Source organism: Gambusia affinis, linkage group LG03, assembly GCF_019740435.1.
Source record: "Gambusia affinis linkage group LG03, SWU_Gaff_1.0, whole genome shotgun sequence".
Lineage (NCBI taxonomy): Eukaryota > Metazoa > Chordata > Actinopteri > Cyprinodontiformes > Poeciliidae > Gambusia > Gambusia affinis.
Window position 1 is genome coordinate 19,566,878 of NC_057870.1, and position 20,077 is coordinate 19,586,954.

Consider the following 20,077-nt stretch of genomic DNA (forward strand, 5'->3'; position numbering starts at 1 on the left):
GATACCAAGAATAGGTACAGTTTCAGAGTTGGTTGTGCACATTCCAGTGACACACCAAAGTTATTGATTGATGTATTCCTTAAACCCATGCATATCTGTTACTGGCATGCAAACATCATCATCATCAACAACAACAACAACAACAACAACAACAACAACAACAACAACAACAACAACAACAACAACAACAACAACAACAACAACAACAACAGCAACAGCAGCAGCAACAACAACAAAATGCAGGGCTGTGAAGTAAATTAAAAAAAGCAATAATGCCAAATCTAATTCATCTGCTTTAAGAGTATCATATTTATACTTACTCCAAATTACTAAAATCCTGATTCTTACTGTTTTTATTTAGTTGTTTCATCAATTAGAAACTAATAAAATGTGCTTCACTTTCTAATCAATACAACTAAAAAAATTATGATAAATTGAGTTTTAGGACTTCATTTCCCAGGAGTCTTTCCACGGGGCTGTCCGCGTACGTCAAAGCTCTCAGCAAATAGGAACCTTCCCTACCCGGAACTCACTAGAGAAGAGGGAAGTTCAGTTTCTTGTTTTCGCGGAAAGAAAGAGGCTTTTGTCGTTTGAGGCTGTAAAGAATATTTTCGTAGGACCAGCTTCTGTTTGGAAATACATCAGTTTTAGTGCTTCGCATATTATTTGAAAGTAAGTTCACATTTTAATAATCTCCAGTCGACGGGTAATTACTGTCAAGTATGTATCTTGCTGATAACATTCTAGATTAAAAACAATCCACGAAAGAGAGTTTTAAAAAGATTAACTGTATTCCTTTAACTTAACTTTGAAACCGACTAACATACAACAGCAGTGGTTTGAGGCTGAGTTGGGGTTTTATTGATAGTTTTCTTTTATAAAACGGTCTTCTGTAGAGGAGGAAATACTGACATCCTGTGGTTTGTTGTTGATACTGCACATATACGCTCTATGCCTCCATCTTTCTATTTGTCCATCCCTCCATCCATCCGTACATCCATCTATCTAGCTATCTGTCCAGTCTTTGATCTTTTCCGGTTCTATATCTACAGCCACTGTAGAAAATTAAATGGAAATAAAATAGATTAGGCTCTATTATTAGGCAAAATATAACATTTAGGTGTTCCGTGAATCCTGTGGTTGGCTTAGACGTTGCGGTGAGAAACTAAACTATAAACTGAGAAATTGATTGGCTGAGAAATCTTCTGTTTTATTTTTTATATTTCCAAAAAGGACTAGATGGAATTAATGGCTACATTTTTGTAGGAAGCGGTGACATTTATTGTTATAGAGCATGTAACTAGACTTGTCGCAGTAAATATTTTGCTGGATGATAAATTGTCCTACAAGTTATTACGATAAATGATAACGTTGTTGTTTTGGAACCATATTCAAGTAATATTATGCTATTGGCATTCCAATGCAAGAACTCATTCTCAGAGGTTGATAAACATTAAATTCTGATGGACATTTAACACTTTTACCGGAATACATTTTAAATATTCAAAATAAACAAAACAGAATAAATAAATAAAATTAGAAGTCTCTGTAAGCAAAATTGTACTTCAAAAACAAGGGCTAGCTGAAACCAATGCACCAGTCTTGCATGTTACTGAACCTCTGCAGTGGGACATGGGCAGAATCAAACTGCATACATTTCTCATCTTATTAAACCTTGTTGAACATAAGGAAATCATATGCAGGTAAATTTGCAGAAAGTGATGCTCAACTGATTTTGGTTGTACTGAAATAATGTCAACAATCTCATAATTACATCAGCAAACTCAGCAAGACCCAAAGTCCACAAACTTAGTTTAACACATCCTCAAAGATAATATTTGACCAGTCACATCTCGTTCCTCCTCCAAAATGTGCAGAACTGATTCCAGAGCTGCTGCTGAGTCTGTTTGTACATGTACATGAATTTTTTTTGTAACCTGAGTTTTAGAAGATTTTTTGTAACTGTATTTTATTCTGTCTGTGCCTATATGTACTTGTAACTATTGACAGGATAGCGATTTTGATAAAACTCTGCTGAGGTTGTTTTTCTTATAGCTTCACCCTCAGTTTTTCTGAAAATGGAGACCCTAAGAGACGAGTCAACAAGAGTCATTTGTTCCTAATTTGGTTTGGCATTTTTCCTCCCTGAAATGAGTATTTATATATTCATTTCAGCGTGCCATAGGGACTTTCCAGCTGAGCTGATGGCAAGACATTAAAGAAATCATGTGTTACGAGTTGATCATAAAATACAAGCCTGTGGTGTCCCACAAAGACCTGTCATTATGGCAAAACACAACAAACACACACACACACACACGATTCTCGAGCTATATGCAGACATGAAACACATCCTCATACACACCCTTGCGGCCTGCCCTCCTATGCTTTTTTCCATCTTCATAAAAGGTGAAGAATGTACTGTTTATTTCTCAGGAGGCAGTCTTGGATGTGTAGAAGATATTGCTTGGATCACAAGAATGTGATCATTAAATTGTGCTAATAAGAGGGTAGAATAATTAGATTAAAACAATTTATTTCCTCTTTTTTATTAATTCCACTTATTCTATTAACCTCCTTTGAGAGCAAGGGTGGCTATGGAGGATGTAGGCCACATATGGAGATATTGACGTAATTGTCAAAAGCATCTGTTTTTAGTTATTGTTTATTTAATACCAGCCTGGTTAAAACCAGCCGCTTGTTTTACGCTTTCTATATACAGACGATTGGGACACTTGGCTATTGAGAAATGATTGCTTGCTGGAGGCATGGACTCTGCTGAATTTTTTAACATTTGGCTGGGACGTGTAAAACGCCCGCTCAATAAAGCTTACCGGAAATTGCGTGAGCTGTAAACATTCCAGTGGGGAGTAGGATCATCTTTGCCAGCAATAAAATGTCTTAAATATTCCTCCAACTTTAATTGCTCAGGATTTGGAAGTGTGTCCAACACGGACTGAATAGCTTCTTTCACTTCCTCTGCTGCCACTGCCAAACTGCAAAGGCATACTTCAATTCTGAAATGTTGCAGAAAATCAATGTCAGATCATTCATAACTCTTCTTTCTGTTTGCTGATTGGTCAGGTTGAAATTCATCTAGAGAAATCAAACTCAATGAGAATAAACCAGATAGAGCACTGAGGGGAGATTAATGCTAAGTCTGCAAAAATCCATTATCATCACAATATTCAAATTGGAAAGAACTGTTTGGAGTGCAATAATTGTTGGGTAATATATTTCAAGTGTTATCAACTTGGATTTTACATCCTAACGTAATATTTAGCCAGTTGCACAGAATCTGATGACATCAGATATTCACACTGGGCACAAATGACTGGACAAAATGTTTAAGATCACAGACAGAAGGAAACACATATGAGAGTTGAATAATAAATTTAGCATATATTGCAACTAATATCATCAAAGCAATATTTACCAATGATTTTCTAATATCATATAGCCCTATCTAATAACCAGTTGGTTCATTTAGGTTTCATTTTCATGATCAAAATGTAACTTTTCCAGTTAGTCTAATTGGAATTTGAGATGTAGCTATTAGGATTTTGTGGCCAGTTTTTGATTTGGATATTTTGTAAAGCTTTGACCTGCTCAGTTCTCACTGTTTATGTTTTTACACCAAGTACAAGATATTTTTGTTAATTTTCACTTTCTCATAAGAATCATATGATTTTTTCCCTATCCTTCCTGCCAGGAGTGGTAGTTAATCATTTGAAATGGAGGTGATGTCACACTGTGTGAGAGAGCGCAGCCATTGTGATATGTATTTTATTATTTTAAATCAAAGACAAAAGTGATTTTTTTAGTTTACATTTTAATTATCTTTAGCATCACTAATGAACATGTTTGATGTTATGGTTAGTGTAGCTAGCATTATTCAAGCAGTGGTTTCTGTGTACATGCTTGTGAATGCAGCAATGACTGACTTTCACACATGAAGTAATGTCATGTTGCCAGAGCAACACTAAAAGGTTGCCAGGGTTACCTTTTTAGTGTTCATTGATGGAACTTTGTTCTTTAATTTCTGACTTTCTGGGCACCACTTTCTCTCTGTATATCTAATAGTTATAATGTATTTGTTGATGGTTGTCTAATTTCTACTAATAAACATTATCAGCAATATTCTCTCTATTTAATAAATGTTATGACAGCGCTATCATTTTCAAGTTTGGATCTTATGCTGTTCTTTACGTCATTGAGCAGTCTACTAAAGACTCTTGGTTTATGTTTTTATTATTTTCCTACTTTGTACTGGGCGTAGACAAATCATGATTTTATTTGTTAATAATTACATTTTTGAAACTCATTCCTAGAAACAGTTTCCGTATAAATGTTTTTTACTGTTTAAAGAAGTGAACCTGAGTTTTTTTATTTGTCATTGTAACAATAAATCTCCATCTGTGAAGTTTTCTTGTAAACAAAGTTTTTCTTATCTTTCAATCTCATTCTCACCAAACACAATTTGTGTTTTCCTCAGGTTAAACAAAGTGGTTTATTGTCTTTTCTCGTTTATTTCTAAATGCTTAATGCTGCATAACATCTGAAGCCAATGAAACTGGATAGGGGGAAACGAAGAAATGTCAAAATAAATCAAGCATCTATGTCCACAAATATGCTAACAGAAAAATGGTATACCGACAAGATCCCATTTGCCATTATTCTGTCTTGATACTTACAGAATATGATAGTAAAGTTCAAGTTTCATGACAGTTTCTGTGTAATTTTTGACTTTAATGTTACATTTATTGCTGTTTCCCAGGATTTCTTTAAACTGAAAAGTAAATTTGCCTGTGGAAAACGTCAAATGACTGAGCTGCAGGTTCAGCAAACAACAGCACACTGCCTAAATGTTCAGGAGATGCCCTTCTGGCATGAAAAAGCCATTGCTTGGGGCCAAGCTGACACTCCACACACACGGAACGACATCTCCCTACACTTGAAGAGACTGAGGAATTTCCTCCAGCAGCTTCTCTCAGAAATCAGCAGTGTGGTGAGTAAAAGTATTTATTGATAGATTATAGTGCTACAGGAATAATGTAGATAAGTTGGCTTTCAGAAATATTGCTGTCAGGCATAACATCATTTCTACCTACCTAATTGTGTTGTGGTCCTCCTTATACTGCCACTTACCATATTGGCCACCATTGTGTTGGCGGTAGATCCTTGTAGCATAGGATGTATTGTAATTGCATATTTTACCATTATTTATGTGTACTTTTGTCTGCCATTGAAACTTAAAACGAATGCACAATAATACGGTGACAGGAGTGCAACAGGCTATTTTTCTGTCTCTGTAGGTTAACATTGCACTATATTGATTTTAAAGTCTTCACCTGTTAGGCAGAACACAGCCATTTGATTAATGAAACTTTGAGTAAATTAATACAGAAATAAGACTATCAAGTCTGCTCAAACATGTGCCCACACCTTCTGAGTTTTAGCCAAGGCTTGAACGATACTTCATTCAATGGAAGGGTCCTGCTAACAGACGCTGTTCTGTGTGTTGCTGAGGCAGTGTATGCCTGGCTGGCAGCACTGCAGTGTTGAGTTAGTCAGGTAATAGCCGCAGAGGGACCTTGAGTGCTAACCTGATGTATCCCCATATCAGATCCAGCAAATCTGGGAAGAGGGCCGAGGACAAGCAGGTCTGCTGTTCTTTGAGATTCCTGAACTTTTCTGATCAAATCTTCCTTCTTTTTTTTTTCTACAACTCGCCAGTTCACAGCATTTAAGATTATTCCTTCATATTTTAGACTGACTTTCCAGATTTAGCAGAATTTATCCTTGTTAAATTGCCCTTAGAAATTATGTTTTGAATTTTCTAATGTTTTCCTGAAACATTTAGTGAGTTGTTAAAAATCAGTTTTCTGTTTATATTTGACTTATTACTTCAACTTTGACTTTTGAATCTACCAGTATATTTTTATAGATCAAGCCTCACTTTTTTTTTTCTGCAGGTCTCTTTCTGTTAGCATAATTCTGGCTCTGCGTAATGCAGATGAGTCAGAGTGAGCAAAGTTATGGAGCACATGCAAAGAAACAGTATGGTAAAGCTTAATTGCATTGAAATCTTTTTTTCTTCGCAATGGGCTCATAAAAGACCAGCTGAGGATAGCCCACTTTTTGGCAACAATATGAATCCTTTGATATCTTTACAGCTTTCCTGTGGCTTATGACCCAATATGTGAAATAATCCTATTGTTCATTTCCAGGTTCTATACATGTTTAGAACAGGTGAGGATGATTGTCAGACACCAACACTTGCAAAAGCCAATGCTTAAAATTAACTTCTCAGAGTTTCTCTTTTTTTAGCCATTTCTTTGTTAGATGCAGTGGTTTCCATTTTAACAGTGATGGTCTCAACAATATTATCATGGGAAAATGTATCGTCCAGAAAAATTTGTTATCGTGACAGGTCTAGTTTGTGGTCCATTTCGCTTTACAACAGTATTTGAAGTACTGTGATGACGATTGCCCCGAAATACCGAAATACATTTTGAAATTGATTCTGTTTCAAAACCCTCTTTGGCAGTAGCAGCACCAATAAAATAATCTACTTACCAGAGACACACATAGTTGTGTAAAACCCCTTAACTCTCATGAGGATACCCATTGTGTTTTGAGGGTGACAGTTAAGGGGTTAATCACTGTTGCAATTGCACATATTGATCCTAATTTAAGTAAATGTACATCTATGTGGTATATTCAAATAAACAATTTGTACTTAATTTAATATTTCCTTGATCCTTTTTAAAGAACAGTTAATCTTTTTATGTATTAAAAAACATGGAGCAGTTAGTGTGTAGAACAGGATTAGCATGTCTAATTACTATAAATAACCCACACAAACATGCTAATGCTTGATTTGTTTGGGTCCATTGCTGTGGGGGTAATGTCTCTGAAGTTTTATTGGAGTGATTGGCTGGTTCTCATTCTTTTAGTCTGTGTACTACCCTCCCCCGCATGCTGGGAAGAAGCTCTCTTTCCGTCAATTAAACTTGAACACAGTTATTGTGTAGGTGCAGCTCTCAGAGGAGCCTCAAGGTAAATCCAGGGCTTTTCTCCAGCTGCTTATCAGATGCATCCTTCTGCAAATTCTGAAACTTAACCAACTTGTCATTGGATTGCTTTTCTTTGCTCTTTTAGTAGAAACAAACATGGATGTAATTTGTGCATGCATTAGAACCATTAACTTCCATCTGTACCTTAAAATGACAAAAGTTTACATTTTTATTGTTTTTCTTGTCAAACTTGTCTCAGTTTAGAGCTTCACATATTAGATAAACCCTAATTTACATATGCAGGATTTATATGTATTTTGCATTTTGGTGGCCTTCATCAACATCTATTTCATTCTCATCTATAAACATGTCTCCTTAGGCTCCTTGGCCAGTATGTAATCAGTCACTTCTGTCAAAGAATGTCTGGTTGTAATTACAGCAAGATACATGGTCATAATTAGAGACAGTGCTGGTGAGGCTTTGATGCCAATTGTGCCCTGGTAGTCGGTTGTAATTGCTTTCTTTTGTGATGGCTTATTCTTATGGGCATTCCTTCAGTCAACAGTTTGTATTGTAAATGAGCATTCCTTCTCTGTTGCATCAGCAACACACATGCACACACACACCAACACAGACGTTTACCGTACAGCATTTACCACAGACTATTCAGCAGTCGGGAGGCCAAATGTGAGGGCTGAGCAACAGAAACTGTGTTGTTGCAGACAATAGCTGGGGTATTTAGGTTCTATTTAAACTCTGCTTGACCTACCATTATGATTCCCATTAGTAGTGATCTCATCCTCTCAAATTAGTCGTTAGTCTTCTTCCATGACACACTGCTATTTAAAAATAAAGGCCTGATTTTTTTATTTTTTTTTACGTTGATATTGTTTTTTTTTTAAATTGCTTAAATGTTAATTTAGTGTCTTTTTTTCTTTCCTTTTCATTCTGTTTTTCTTAGAGCTCCACAACAGAAACCTTGAATAGGCTTCCCTTATTAGGTCAGCTTTTAGGGCGGCTGTGCTGGAACCCTCATGTCACTGCAGAAGGTGAATCTATGCTTTGGGCATTACTTTATCTGTCTTTTTGAAACCTACTGACAAACAGGAACAATAAACATGAAAATTACCCAGAGAAAATTGGTAAATGTTGTGTGTGTCTTGCAGGTGCAAGTAGAGGACTTCTCCTCCAGTGTTTGTTGGCTCTGTATTCTGAGCATCCAAGCAATGCAGTGGAAAGAAAAGCCAACCAGTGGATACAGGTAGAAACTGATCTGTTAAAATAAACTGCTTAACAAATTAGCCATTATTTAATGTGTTTTTTTGACCAATATTTATTTAGCTAATTTTTCAAATATGCAAGTAAATAGTTGTTCCACTTAAAAGTTGCATAAAGGCTACTAAAATGAGAGAAGGTACAGTCAGGCTATTGTTTAATAACACCAAAAAATAATTCCAGTGTACCAAAACTTTTGGAATTTCATACACTTTGTTTGGAATATTAAATAAACAGTTTGTTTTCTGAAAAATAATTCACAAACATACGCCAAATGCCATTAGATCTTTTCTCTACTACAACCTACGCTAATAAGAAAACATATCTTCTGAAGTTTTCTGGGGCCTAAAAAGACACAATTGTATCTCAAGTATATATTTTGAAGCGTGAGGTTTTTTCCACTGTATGCTTACTGCTTACATGGTGAGAAGATTGTGGTTATTTATTAGTTTTGCAGCTCTACTTTGCAAAACTAAATGTATCTAGACACATGTCAAGATACATAGCCAGTGTTGAAATTCATTATATAAATACAGATAGCCTGCGACAGACTGGCGACCTGTTCAGGGTGTGCCCCACCTCTCGCCCGAAATGTGTGCTGGAGATATGCACCAGCAACCCTCCTGACTCCACTAGGGTGGACAAGGGTGTACAGAAAATGGATGGATGGAAATACAGAAAGCAAAATGATATGACATGACATGAAGTGATTCATCCATCAATCACAATGTAGCTTGACTTAATTATTTTAGGGAAAACGGTTACATTTGATGCATTTTGGCTAGATTCAACATGACAACGGAAAGCAAAAAATTATTGAATCATTAAAAAACAAAGAAAGAGACATTGAGACCCAAGTTAATACTAATATTATTAGCCTGGGTGTTTTTTTAAAGTAGGCATCTGTAATTATCTCTCAATGAGCAGAGCTATTATAGAAACCACAGGAAAATAGTTACTGATTGCTTCTGGATCTCCTCACCCATGACAAGTCCAAACTTGAGGCAGATAAAGTTGGAAAGTAGCAGGCAGTTTTCCACATTCACAGCAAGTTGGTCTCATGCGTAATACTTTAAGTAGTATTAATTTATAGTTACCTAGTTTGTGCAACAATACATCCAAACTGAAATTCCAAAATTGCATTCTTTAACAGCTGCTTTAGCAATGCACTCGCTACTATTTACCATAGTAGCATCTTCTTTGGGTTCTGTGTGGAGTGTGGAGGAGTCTGGAAGCAGCAGTTAGTAAGTTATCCAGGTGTTGTTCCTTACACAAACCTGTGTGGCTTGGTCAATGGAGATTTGGAAGGAGGAATGACCACACTATTTTTGTGCCAAGCTTAAAACCAATGATGTCCACACTGGGCCTCGATGGCGAGGACACAACAAAGTCCAAGAGAGCAGTTGTTAAGAACTGCTAGAGGTCCCGGAAACTGCACTAGAATTTTAATCTTGTGTAAAGATGATGCAAGCAAAGGTTTAACAGAATTGCACAACTGATGGCCACTGCACAGCAAAGTTGGAAAAAATTCTGACAAAATCTCCTGAGTTTCCAGCCTTTATTGATATTGAATTACTTGTGGTAAATTGTGCGTAACAGTGTACTCTTCCAGATCTTTTTCATATGCCAGTTTTCATCACACTGGGCTTGGTCATTTTATTGTTTGTGTTCTGGATGACTTGACATAAAGATTACTTGGCAATAAAACACATTTTTTTTAAACAGATAGCTCTTTAAATATTTTTTCTTTGACAGTCTCTGGACTGCTGAAGAGATTTTCTGTTTCATTTATTTTAATAGGGATGTGCTTTCCATCTCTGTCTTTCTATTCCAATCGAATATACATAATGAATTGAGTAGATTGTGTCTCTATTGGTCTTAGTCTGCATAGTCTCCAACAATGTTTCACATTTTAAAGTCAAATTAAAAGTGACTGTTTCACAGCCTCTTGTCATCATTTAAGAATCCGCCTTTATATTAGGGCTAGCCAGCAAAGCGCCTTGTGTGTTCTGTAGGCGAGCGCAGAGAGGAGGGAAAGAGAAGAGAGGGAAGAAAAGCTTCTGCTATTTTCAACTTTGAGAGGGTTCACCCAGATGGCTCATGATAAACAATGTGAAACCTCCACATTTCTGCCAGATTAACTGTGTGTTTGTATTCTTTTGATTAATTTCTCATCTAATAAAACATCTTGCTAATTAAAACAGAGCCTAGAAAGTAAACCTTGAATTTTGCCAGATGTTCTTTGACCTGTTGGAGGGGAAGCTGAGTGCAAGTGAGCACAGTGGTGTCTGCGTCTGTGTCAAAGTGTTTCTATGTGTGGTCATATTCTATGTTTTGCGCAGGATATACTGGCCATAAAAAATACTTTCATTATTCTCGGTGTTACCTTGAAATACATCCATCTACCTCCAATTAACTCAAGTGTGTTAGTAAACCTAACAGAAGTTTGCAAAACCATGACACCATAATCTGGGTTTCCTTGGTAGTTCAAAGAGACGGTACTCATTCTCTAGATTTTTTTGAAGGTATTAATAAATAAATTTGACATATTCTTTCTGTCATTGGTCTGCAAATGGAAATAATTTTAGTATTTCTGTCCAAAAACAAGAGAAGTGTGGTTTGATTTAACTTATCTGGGGTATTTAAACTTCTGGTTTCAGTTATATTTAGAAATATAGATATATATTTGGTGTTCTATGGTTATTTTATGAAAGTTAATCTAGCTATATTATAGCAAAAATACTTTCAAATTATCAAAATAGAAGCTCTTCATTGACTGGTAGTGGTAGGGAAGGGAATTGGTTGCACCAAATTTTATAAAAGGGTATTAGAGTAAATGGGGTTGAATACGAATGTATGCCACATTTTGATATATTGCTGTGATCTTGAAAAGTTTTTTTTTTCTACTTCATAGTTATAGAGCAAGATTTTCAAGGATCGAAAAACATCTTGTACAACAGTCATTGTCATTTCTGCAACTTTTCTACATTCCCTCCTTCTATTTCTTTGAAGAATCTTCCATTTACCACCAGTGATGCGAATGACAAGAAGCACAGCAAAATCCTTTCGCAACAACTTAGCTTGTCAGTCAGGGAGAGCAGAGCAGATAATCTGCTTTAGGTCAGAGATGCTCCTTCTTTGTCTCTGTGTCTGCACAGCGCTGCCTGTCTTGGAATGTGAGGCAAAGCCTGTTTTTTGTTATCCTTGACTGATCGTGCTCCTCAACATTGTTTTCTTATTTCCTTTTTGAGAAACTGATTGTCAGCTGCTATGTCGCATCCAAACGCTTTGTTCATTTGCATTAAGGCCATTTTGAGAATTTAATAAAATAGTTTTGTTTCTTTGCTGTTGTATGTTTGCAGCGGTATGTTTCTCCCAGTTGATGCATATAGTGTGTGCAGTATTTCTCTGCCTTTGCTGCAGCTTCTTGGCTGTCTCTCTTCTCCACATCTGAGCTGTCACATAGGGTTTGATGAATTCTGGGGTATAGCCACAAAGCTCCAGGCTGATAGTCATTAACTCTGTTAGTCTGTTTCTCAACATCCTGCACATGTAAAAAGACCTCACAGTGCTGCAGTAAAATGATCTTTGAAAAGAGGACAGTAAGGTAAGTAAGAGTGTAAGTAGTGAGGGTGTAATTTTAGATACCCAAACAATCAGCTGAATGATAGCTTAATCTGCTTCTTAGCTACGCAAGGAACCACAAATATTTCCTGCAGCAACTGTAGCCACTTTATATACTTGCAGCTGTTTGCTCATACTGAGTTTTCATTTTATTGTTAAAAATAAAAACATTTCCTCTTCATATTAGGTTAATTTCAACTGTCATTGTATGATTAAAATTAACTTTACGGTTCAAAGCACCTGGATGATTGCCTTCATTTATTCTCTAACTCTTTGTTTGGTTTGTGGTTTTCTTTCACTTCTTCTTTGTAAACAACAAAAGTAAGAAAAAAAATCCCACCTGCATTAAATTAGAGATTTTGATGAATGGACAGTTATCTAACTAAAGCTTTTCAAAATGTTAAAGGAATGTACAAAAAAAAAGAATAAAAGCAACCTCTTGATTCTGTGGTTGTCAAAAGTTCTGCGAGGTCTTAATTTTTTGGAGTTTCTAAATGTAAAATATTTGCAGTTTATTCATTTTTTTGGAAATATGCTTTATATTACTTTGTTTTTTGATTTGTACTTGTGGCTGAGTGGTATAATTACATTTTTGCTAAGTTATCCACTTCCAGCTCCTTGGTAATGCACATTTAAACAGGTTCTGCATGTTTACAGAGATTTTGTAATAGTTAACTAAAAACCATCCTCAATACTTTTTGCTGAGCTTATAATAAACTGTAAGGACTAAGTTTAATGTGAGATTGTTAGAAATCTCACATTAAATTTTCTATTCTTTCGGTTCAAATCAATATCAGTTCAATTCAATGTTGCTTAAAATACTTTGTAATTAGGTTTAGTAATAAATACAGTAGGAATTGGATTACCAATTAATAACTTTAACTGTGGTGGTAGGCAGTTTTTGACCAGTAAAATATCTGAAAAGAAAACAGTAGCACAATATCACTTATGCTCATTATGTAGTACAAAAGCCAAAACATGACAGTACAGTATTATAATTGGAGTAAAGTATATGTAAACATAAACAATTTGGCTTGTGGAAACTGAGATAACTCATGTAAGTATTGAATCATCACTTTTAAGCATTTCTGGACAGCATTAACACTCCGACCCAAACTCCACATTAAATTGAGTGGTTCCTAAATTTAAATTATAATGTTATCAAAAGTCTAAAAAAAAGATAAAGTCTTTGCTATTAGCTTTAAAAACACTCATATTGTTTTGGTACGTCACGTAAAATTCATTGAATTTTGTGGGTGTGTTGGTAAAAATCTTAACATGTTGCTTTGGTATGAACACTTTTGAAAGGAAAAGTGTGTTGGAAATATACAAGAGGGCTGGATTTTTTATTTTTTTTAAATAAAAGTAACTAACACTTAACATTTTTTTTGGATACCATCAACTATGTGGGCTAACTCTATATAGTCCCTCGATTGTTAGTGGGTTTGTACAAATACTGGATGGGCATACAGATTTATTACACCAAGTTTGAGGTTGGGTTGGTTCTAAATCAGTGCTTTTAGAGATCCAAATTCTTTATTTGTGCTCTTCCAGCAGATTTCATCTCCCCTTTTTTGTCTCTGCTGTTTTGACCAACTGAGGCTATACTTAAGTCTGTCATTGGTTTTTCAATCATGGTGTTATAATTGTTAACAGACACCCATCCAAAGCAACCCGAGTCTTTGCCTCATGCCTTTTTTGTTACATCCTCTGTTTTAATTTTAGATTTATGGGGGATCATTTTCATGGCAGTAACTTGTCCCCAAAGCCAATTCAAATTGCTTTTTTTCTGTGTGAGAAAGATGGCTTTTGACCTAAAGTATTTGCCACCCATCTATCTTTCTGTTCTTCATCCCATTCCTCTGGTGACCACACACTTTTTCCCCTGTTCAGAATACAGACATCACAGTGACTTTCAGTCTCTGATACTTATTCTAACCAAACCACCCTTACTTCTCATTCCTCGTCCCTACTGTGTCTCCTTACTAACTGTGGGTTCAGTTTTGTATGTACTATATGTGCTGGGTTTGAGGGCTCTCAGATGGTAGTGATTGGGGTGATTTTGTGAGACTATGTGGAGGGTAAGCATCCTAGCGTGCTGCACAGCCAGGCCAAAGAAACCACAAGACTGCACCAACAGCTCTGCAGTACTACTTTTCCTCAGATTTAAATTTCACTGCTCTCTTCTTTTTATACATATTCAACATCTCACAATGTCTTTCACTTCTTATTTCCTTTTGTCTTTTATCCTGGTGTTTCAAAGCAGTTTGCATTTTTTCACTACTTAGCGAGCCATATGCCTCGGTTTTGCTGTGTAGTCAAGATGTCAGGTTTTAGGTATTCAGCTTGTCTAAAAAAATAAGTCGATTTCTTGTGGGTAAATTAAAAGGGTGGTTTCAAAGGCTTGAACAAGCTTTTTATTTGGTATTCTTGGGTTACACACACACATGCATACAAGCACAACACAACCACAAAGTTATATATAAAGCATTCAAACACTGCTTTGAATCCAGTGAGAGGTATAATGAGTAAACAGCTGACCTTAATAATTATACTGCCAATATCCTTCAATGACTTTTGTGATTCTCTAATTTTGCAATAACACACGCAATTAGCAATTATCCCTAATTTAAATGTGATGTCTTGAGATTATCTCAAGACCCTTCACTTTTGGCCTCATCTTTGGAAACCACTCTAAGGTGTTTTTAGATGTTACAAGATTGTGGCTTTTCAGGTGGTTTTTCTATTTTGGCCAATAGCTTGCCTTCCAATAGAATAACTTGTAAGACCTTAGAAACGTCTAAGACACTTTTAAAATTATGTTCTCTCTGAGTCCTGTGACTCGGTTGAAGATGAACATAATTTTATTTTTATATTTGTTTCCTGTATTTTTTTTATTATTTCCTTCTGCTACGTTACAACTTTTACTTTTATTCTGTTTTAAATTCTGTGAAGTTGTTGTATTTCCCACAGATGTGCTTCAACGTCGTTGCTGTGCAGCTTTAAAAAAAAAACCCCAAAAAAAACCTATATTAATAAAGTTGACATTGTCCACTTTATGTTCTTACCATATACGGTACTTTGAGTGGATTGCTTTGCTTCATTTCAACCAACATTGTTCACAGCTGATTATGGGTTGGGTTCATTATTCCTGTGTATCAAATTATCATGAGGCCCCTTCGTAAAACGCCAAGGGCCTGTTACAAAGAATGCTCGTTTCTACTTCTACTCATATGCTGCCCATACATTCATACTCAATTAATGTAATACCTTTTCTCCACTCATGCGTTTCAAATGATGTGATTCTGACATAGTCATTTGAGTTTCCAGTAACTAATTAGATTTGCTGTATTGAAACTTTTGGTTTTGATAAATTGGTTTTGTTGCATTCATGAAGTGCCAAACCTCTGCTGCATATTGTTTCTTATGCTCCACCACAGAAAGTCCTGTGTCATCTGGCTACAGATGAGGAGGATGGTGCAGCCGTGGCACTGATGAGGCATTTCGGAGTGCCAACCAAAGAATACCATCTCAAAGTGCTGAAGAAGGTATTTTGTTTTTACAGCTTCTGTTTAAAAGCATACTTGCACTTCATTTTGATTTCTTGCATTTCAGATGGTGACAAGAATACAGGAAAGCATTGGGAATGGTCGGTGTTCAAGTAAAGGGTAAATATAATTCACATTCAAACAAGCTGTACTCCTGGTAGATTGGTGTCTGTTCTGTTGACTGAGATTGCAAGAAATTTGATCAATAAAATAAAAACTACATAAATAAAAAAGAAGTTCAAGTATCTATTAACCAGATGGATACTTGCAGTAGTGTATCACATTCCCACAATTAAAATGTTTCCCAAATTTATGTGATTTTTGTAACGGTTAGTGAACTAATGTGACATCATTTGAGTTCAAAAAGGTACAATTATCAATTATTCTTTTTTTATTTTTAGCTTGTTCTGTTCTTGTTGTCTGAATCTTAAGGTTAGAATCTAATGTGTGCCTCATTATTGTACAGTACTTTATTTACAAAAAACAAAGAAATAAACACTATAAATATGTGCAATAGAATGTTCTGTTAAGAACATTACAGCTGTGTCTGCTTTTTAGGGGATCTATGAAGGAGTTGACTTTAAATGGAAAAACAAAGCTATGCAGGAAAGATCAGCAAACATTAAATCTAATCTTCACCTCCTATAGTTCTGTCTCCACAGTAATATAACTTTCTCAAACTCCACAAAGGTGTTCATGTGGCAGTATTTGGGCTGCATCAGAGGCTTGTGTGCCTCTCATCACATGTCCTGAAGCGTCTCCTCTTATTGATGCTTTGCTGCAACAGCAGATGAGTTGCATCAGAGAAGGTCTGAGTGAAAACTTCCTTGATGCTCTACACTCTGCCTACTCAAGGTACAGAGAATGTTTCTACTTGATTTTTAGCTTGTGCTGCCATATTTGAGAAAAATATGCTAAGTGCAATGTCGTACTTATTAAGGATTATTTTATGTCGGTTCTAAAAAGGATGTAAAGTCTTGATTACTAGAAAGGTTGGGAGGTTTTCAGAAATGCTCTAAAATCTTACAGTTGCGGAATAAAACTGAATACTGAATACAATTGAATACAAGTCTTTATTAATACATCTTAATATATTGATGTCCAATTTGGAGATGAAAGGGATTTAATTTTACTTAAAACAATATCTGTTAACTCCGCTGATGAGGAAAAAAGTTAGAACACCCTCCTACCTGATAGGTTGCTTTACCCCCTTTGACTGAAATAACTCCAGATAAACGCTTCTGGTTGCCATCTACCCGTCGCTGACGTCACGTCTGAGTGAGGTTTTTCCTACTCCTCACTTTCAACTGCAAGATATTTTAGTGGTTCTTGTACTGCTTGCTTCAATTCTCCTGAAAATGCCCCCCACGCCCCTCCAAAAAAAGATCAAGTTACTGTCAGCATATGTGCTAATATCTAAATAGTGCAAAATTATGAAATTTTATTTTAAAATACAACCTACAAATATTTCCAGGTGCGACCTGCTACTGGACGAGCAGGCAGTTGTTTCTCTGTGGTATCAGAGCTTACCCAGCCTGGAGGAAGCTGTGCTCAATCTGTTGGAATCTGCTACTACAGCAGGATCAACACCAAACCAGGTGGAGGACCGAGTGTCGAAGTCATTACTGGTGGGTCCTCTTTTCATGATTATAGAAACATGTCTGACTGTCCACATCTGACAGTGGGACATGACAAACAACTGTCGAAGAACTATTGTCTACGCTACCGTGTTTGACCAAGCAGAACAGATTGAGTCATTACTGTGGTGGGATATTAAGGAGACAGAATTCAAAATGAATGCTTAAAAACAGATTTTGTCCCTACATTTTAGGGCGTCAACAAAATGGTATAAATGGACACTTGTTGTATTTTACATTTTTTAAAGGAATATACCCATGTTAGACACACTCGAGTGAATAAAACATATATTTTTTTATTTTACTGGTTTGAACAGAAAAGCAATTATTATTCCAACTGCTGCAAAAATGATATACAGAGGGTGTCACATGGTGCAGTGGTAAAGGAGGCGCACCATGTACAGAGACTGCATAGTCCACACAGTTGATCCTGGGTTTGATTCCTGACCCCAGCTGTGTTTTTTTCCTCTCTCTGCCTTTCCTTCTGTCCAGCTATTAATGAATTAAGGTCACCAGTGCCATAAAAAGCCTTATAAAAAAGCAAATTTATACAGATGATTAAGTGTAATATATTTATTTATTGTTATTTTGATTTTGGTTCATGTATCATAGAAAGAAAAAAAACACCCAATTTTAGGAGTAGTTTTTCAGAAGCTATTTTATCAAGTATTATGACTTTTAATCTTTCTTCTTCTTATAAAGTAACACAGATGTTGCGAGCCAACGTTCGCTGGTAAATTAGATGGGATGTCTGTTCTGGTTGCCAGCTGGCAGATGGGTCTTTAACAAAAATGATTTTAATATAATGTAATAGAATAGAACATATGTAGAAAAAGCAAAAATTGAAACTGCTGAATTGTTATTATTTATGATTTGCCTATCAATGAGTAGAAGAGAAATTTATTTTCTTTTGTGCTGTAGCATTTTTTGTTATTTTCTCTGCTGCCTGATTTTATAACATTTGATCCCTTTGATAAGCTTCTGATAAATATGTTGCTCCTGTTAAATTATTTTTTTGGTACACAGCGTCTCATCTGCCTCAAATTAAACAGTCTCACAAGAGAAGCCGCTGCACACATCCATATGTGTTCAGTTCCCCTTTGAAGCACTTTGTAAACTGAAACTCAACAATTTTAATAAGTGAGGATCTTAGGAATGTTCCATTGTATTTTTTGGGGTGGGTCATTATCGAGAGCTTTGCCTGTCAGATCTATTTGGCTTTTGTTCTGCTTGCCTCTCACATAATTTGGCAAACTCCAGACCACGTCTCACATCATTTGGCTGTGTGATATTATACTCACTATCACTTCAATGGCTCAGTGCTCGTCACTTCATATGGCTTCAAAAATGTTCTTTTTTTTAACTTTAGAATTGCCGTTACTGAACTTCATCTCTGACATATAGTGATATTATATTTACCATTTGTTGCCCAAAGAGAGGCTGACTTTTAGATGCAAGTTGTTTTCCAGATTTTAGCCACTGGGAGATTAGGATCAGTGTGATTTCATTTGTCACAGAAACTACACTAACAGAAATTTGATAAAGCAAATTCTGAATCTTGCCAAAACATGCTTTCTGTATACCGTCTCTGCCAAATTTCTGTACACATCCATAAAATTATTCACACAAAGGTTATTACTGACATCTTGTTTACCTCACTTTCTGATTGCATTTTTGTGGCGGTTGGGAATGTCAGTAAAATTTAAATGGGAAAGACAAACTTACCTGCCTTTTGTTTTGTACTAATCAGGTTCGTGAGGCGGTGCTGCTTATTTTATTCAGTAGTGATGGTTCACTTAACCTGTGTATATATCAAGGGGAACTGCACACTCTTTGTGTTTAGAGATACTTCTCACAAATTAAGAGATGGCAGTGCACACTAGTGCATATTCATTTGGCTTACCATTACATATACAGAAATTAAACCTGCCAGATAAATCGGATTAAATCTGCCATTTTGAGTTGGGAGTAACTTTTCTGTCACAAAGTTAGTTTCAAGTGTGCCTGAACTGTAGGTTTTCGTTCTGCATCTCCAAATGGAAACAACTGAGAGAGGACAAAGTGGTTGTTGACACATGAAAGGTGAATTTTTCCTTTTCAACTAGAATCTCGGGATCCCATGTATATGCTCTTAAGTCAAATTTACATGCCCTTGTGTTAATTCAGTCCATCATCCACTCATGTCGTGCTTTTGACTATAGCATTACATCTGGCATTGTGTTTTTATTAAGAAAAAGGGAGGTTCAGGTTTCATGTGTCTGTTTACATGACTGTGTGGGATACTTCTAAACAAAAATAAAAAGTAGGGAAATCTGAGATGTCTGGGCTCTCTCCATCTCCTCACTTGCCTGCCTTTCTCGAACTTGTTTATGCTACAGTCAAAAATGGGAAACATAAAAATGCGTTCGCATTCCTCATTTTGGCTTTTCCTACCGCCTTCTGACCCAGGCAGAGGGCCCAATAACAATAAACACTCACTTCCTGCCCTAGACTCCTAAAAAAAAACAAAAAAACAGGATGTTTGTTGTGTGCTGTAATTGACTCTCCTTGAAGTCATACCTCCTTCATTGTCGTAAGGTATGAAGGAGGATGCTAAAAAAGCAGTTTTTGAGATCTATGATGCTTCACACACATCCATGAATGAAAGTGAGGATGTACAATTTTATACCAGTCATTTGCTAACTTATCTCTGGTGTGCATACAAGCATGCAAAGGGCAATAACCTGGTCTTGTTTTATAAGAATAAGGTAAAAACTGGTTTGGAGTATTTTGTGATTGTAATTACACTGTATAGACACTTGGTGGAACTATTTGTTGTTTAATTCTGTTATAATTTGACTCATACCCTGGTCTTCTGTCCATTTCATTTAATAACTCTGTTACTGATACTATGTGCAGTTTTATTACTCCTCATTTGTTCATATATGGACATAGAGCCATTATATATTTTACCTGCTGGATATCAAGTCCCAAC

The 20,077-nt window shown here is 36.0% G+C and overlaps 1 protein-coding gene across 2 annotated transcripts in view; it reads left to right on the plus strand.

The window, feature by feature from the left end:
• The first annotated feature begins 513 nt into the window (after positions 1–513).
• The window catches only part of fancc (FA complementation group C), a 32,716-nt gene continuing 13,152 nt past the window's right edge, over positions 514–20,077 (plus strand). Inside the window, exons 1-8 of one of the 2 annotated variants that reach the window (XM_044111898.1) lie at positions 515–672; positions 4,778–5,008; positions 7,981–8,068; positions 8,186–8,280; positions 15,359–15,466; positions 15,534–15,586; positions 16,157–16,321; positions 16,941–17,094. In XM_044111898.1, the coding sequence (XP_043967833.1) occupies positions 4,823–5,008; positions 7,981–8,068; positions 8,186–8,280; positions 15,359–15,466; positions 15,534–15,586; positions 16,157–16,321; positions 16,941–17,094 (849 nt within the window). In that variant the 5' untranslated portion in view covers positions 515–672; positions 4,778–4,822. Of the gene's footprint in view, positions 673–4,777; positions 5,009–7,980; positions 8,069–8,185; positions 8,281–15,358; positions 15,467–15,533; positions 15,587–16,156; positions 16,322–16,940; positions 17,095–20,077 lie in introns of both variants that reach the window. The other variant, XM_044111899.1, reaches the window with a different exon arrangement.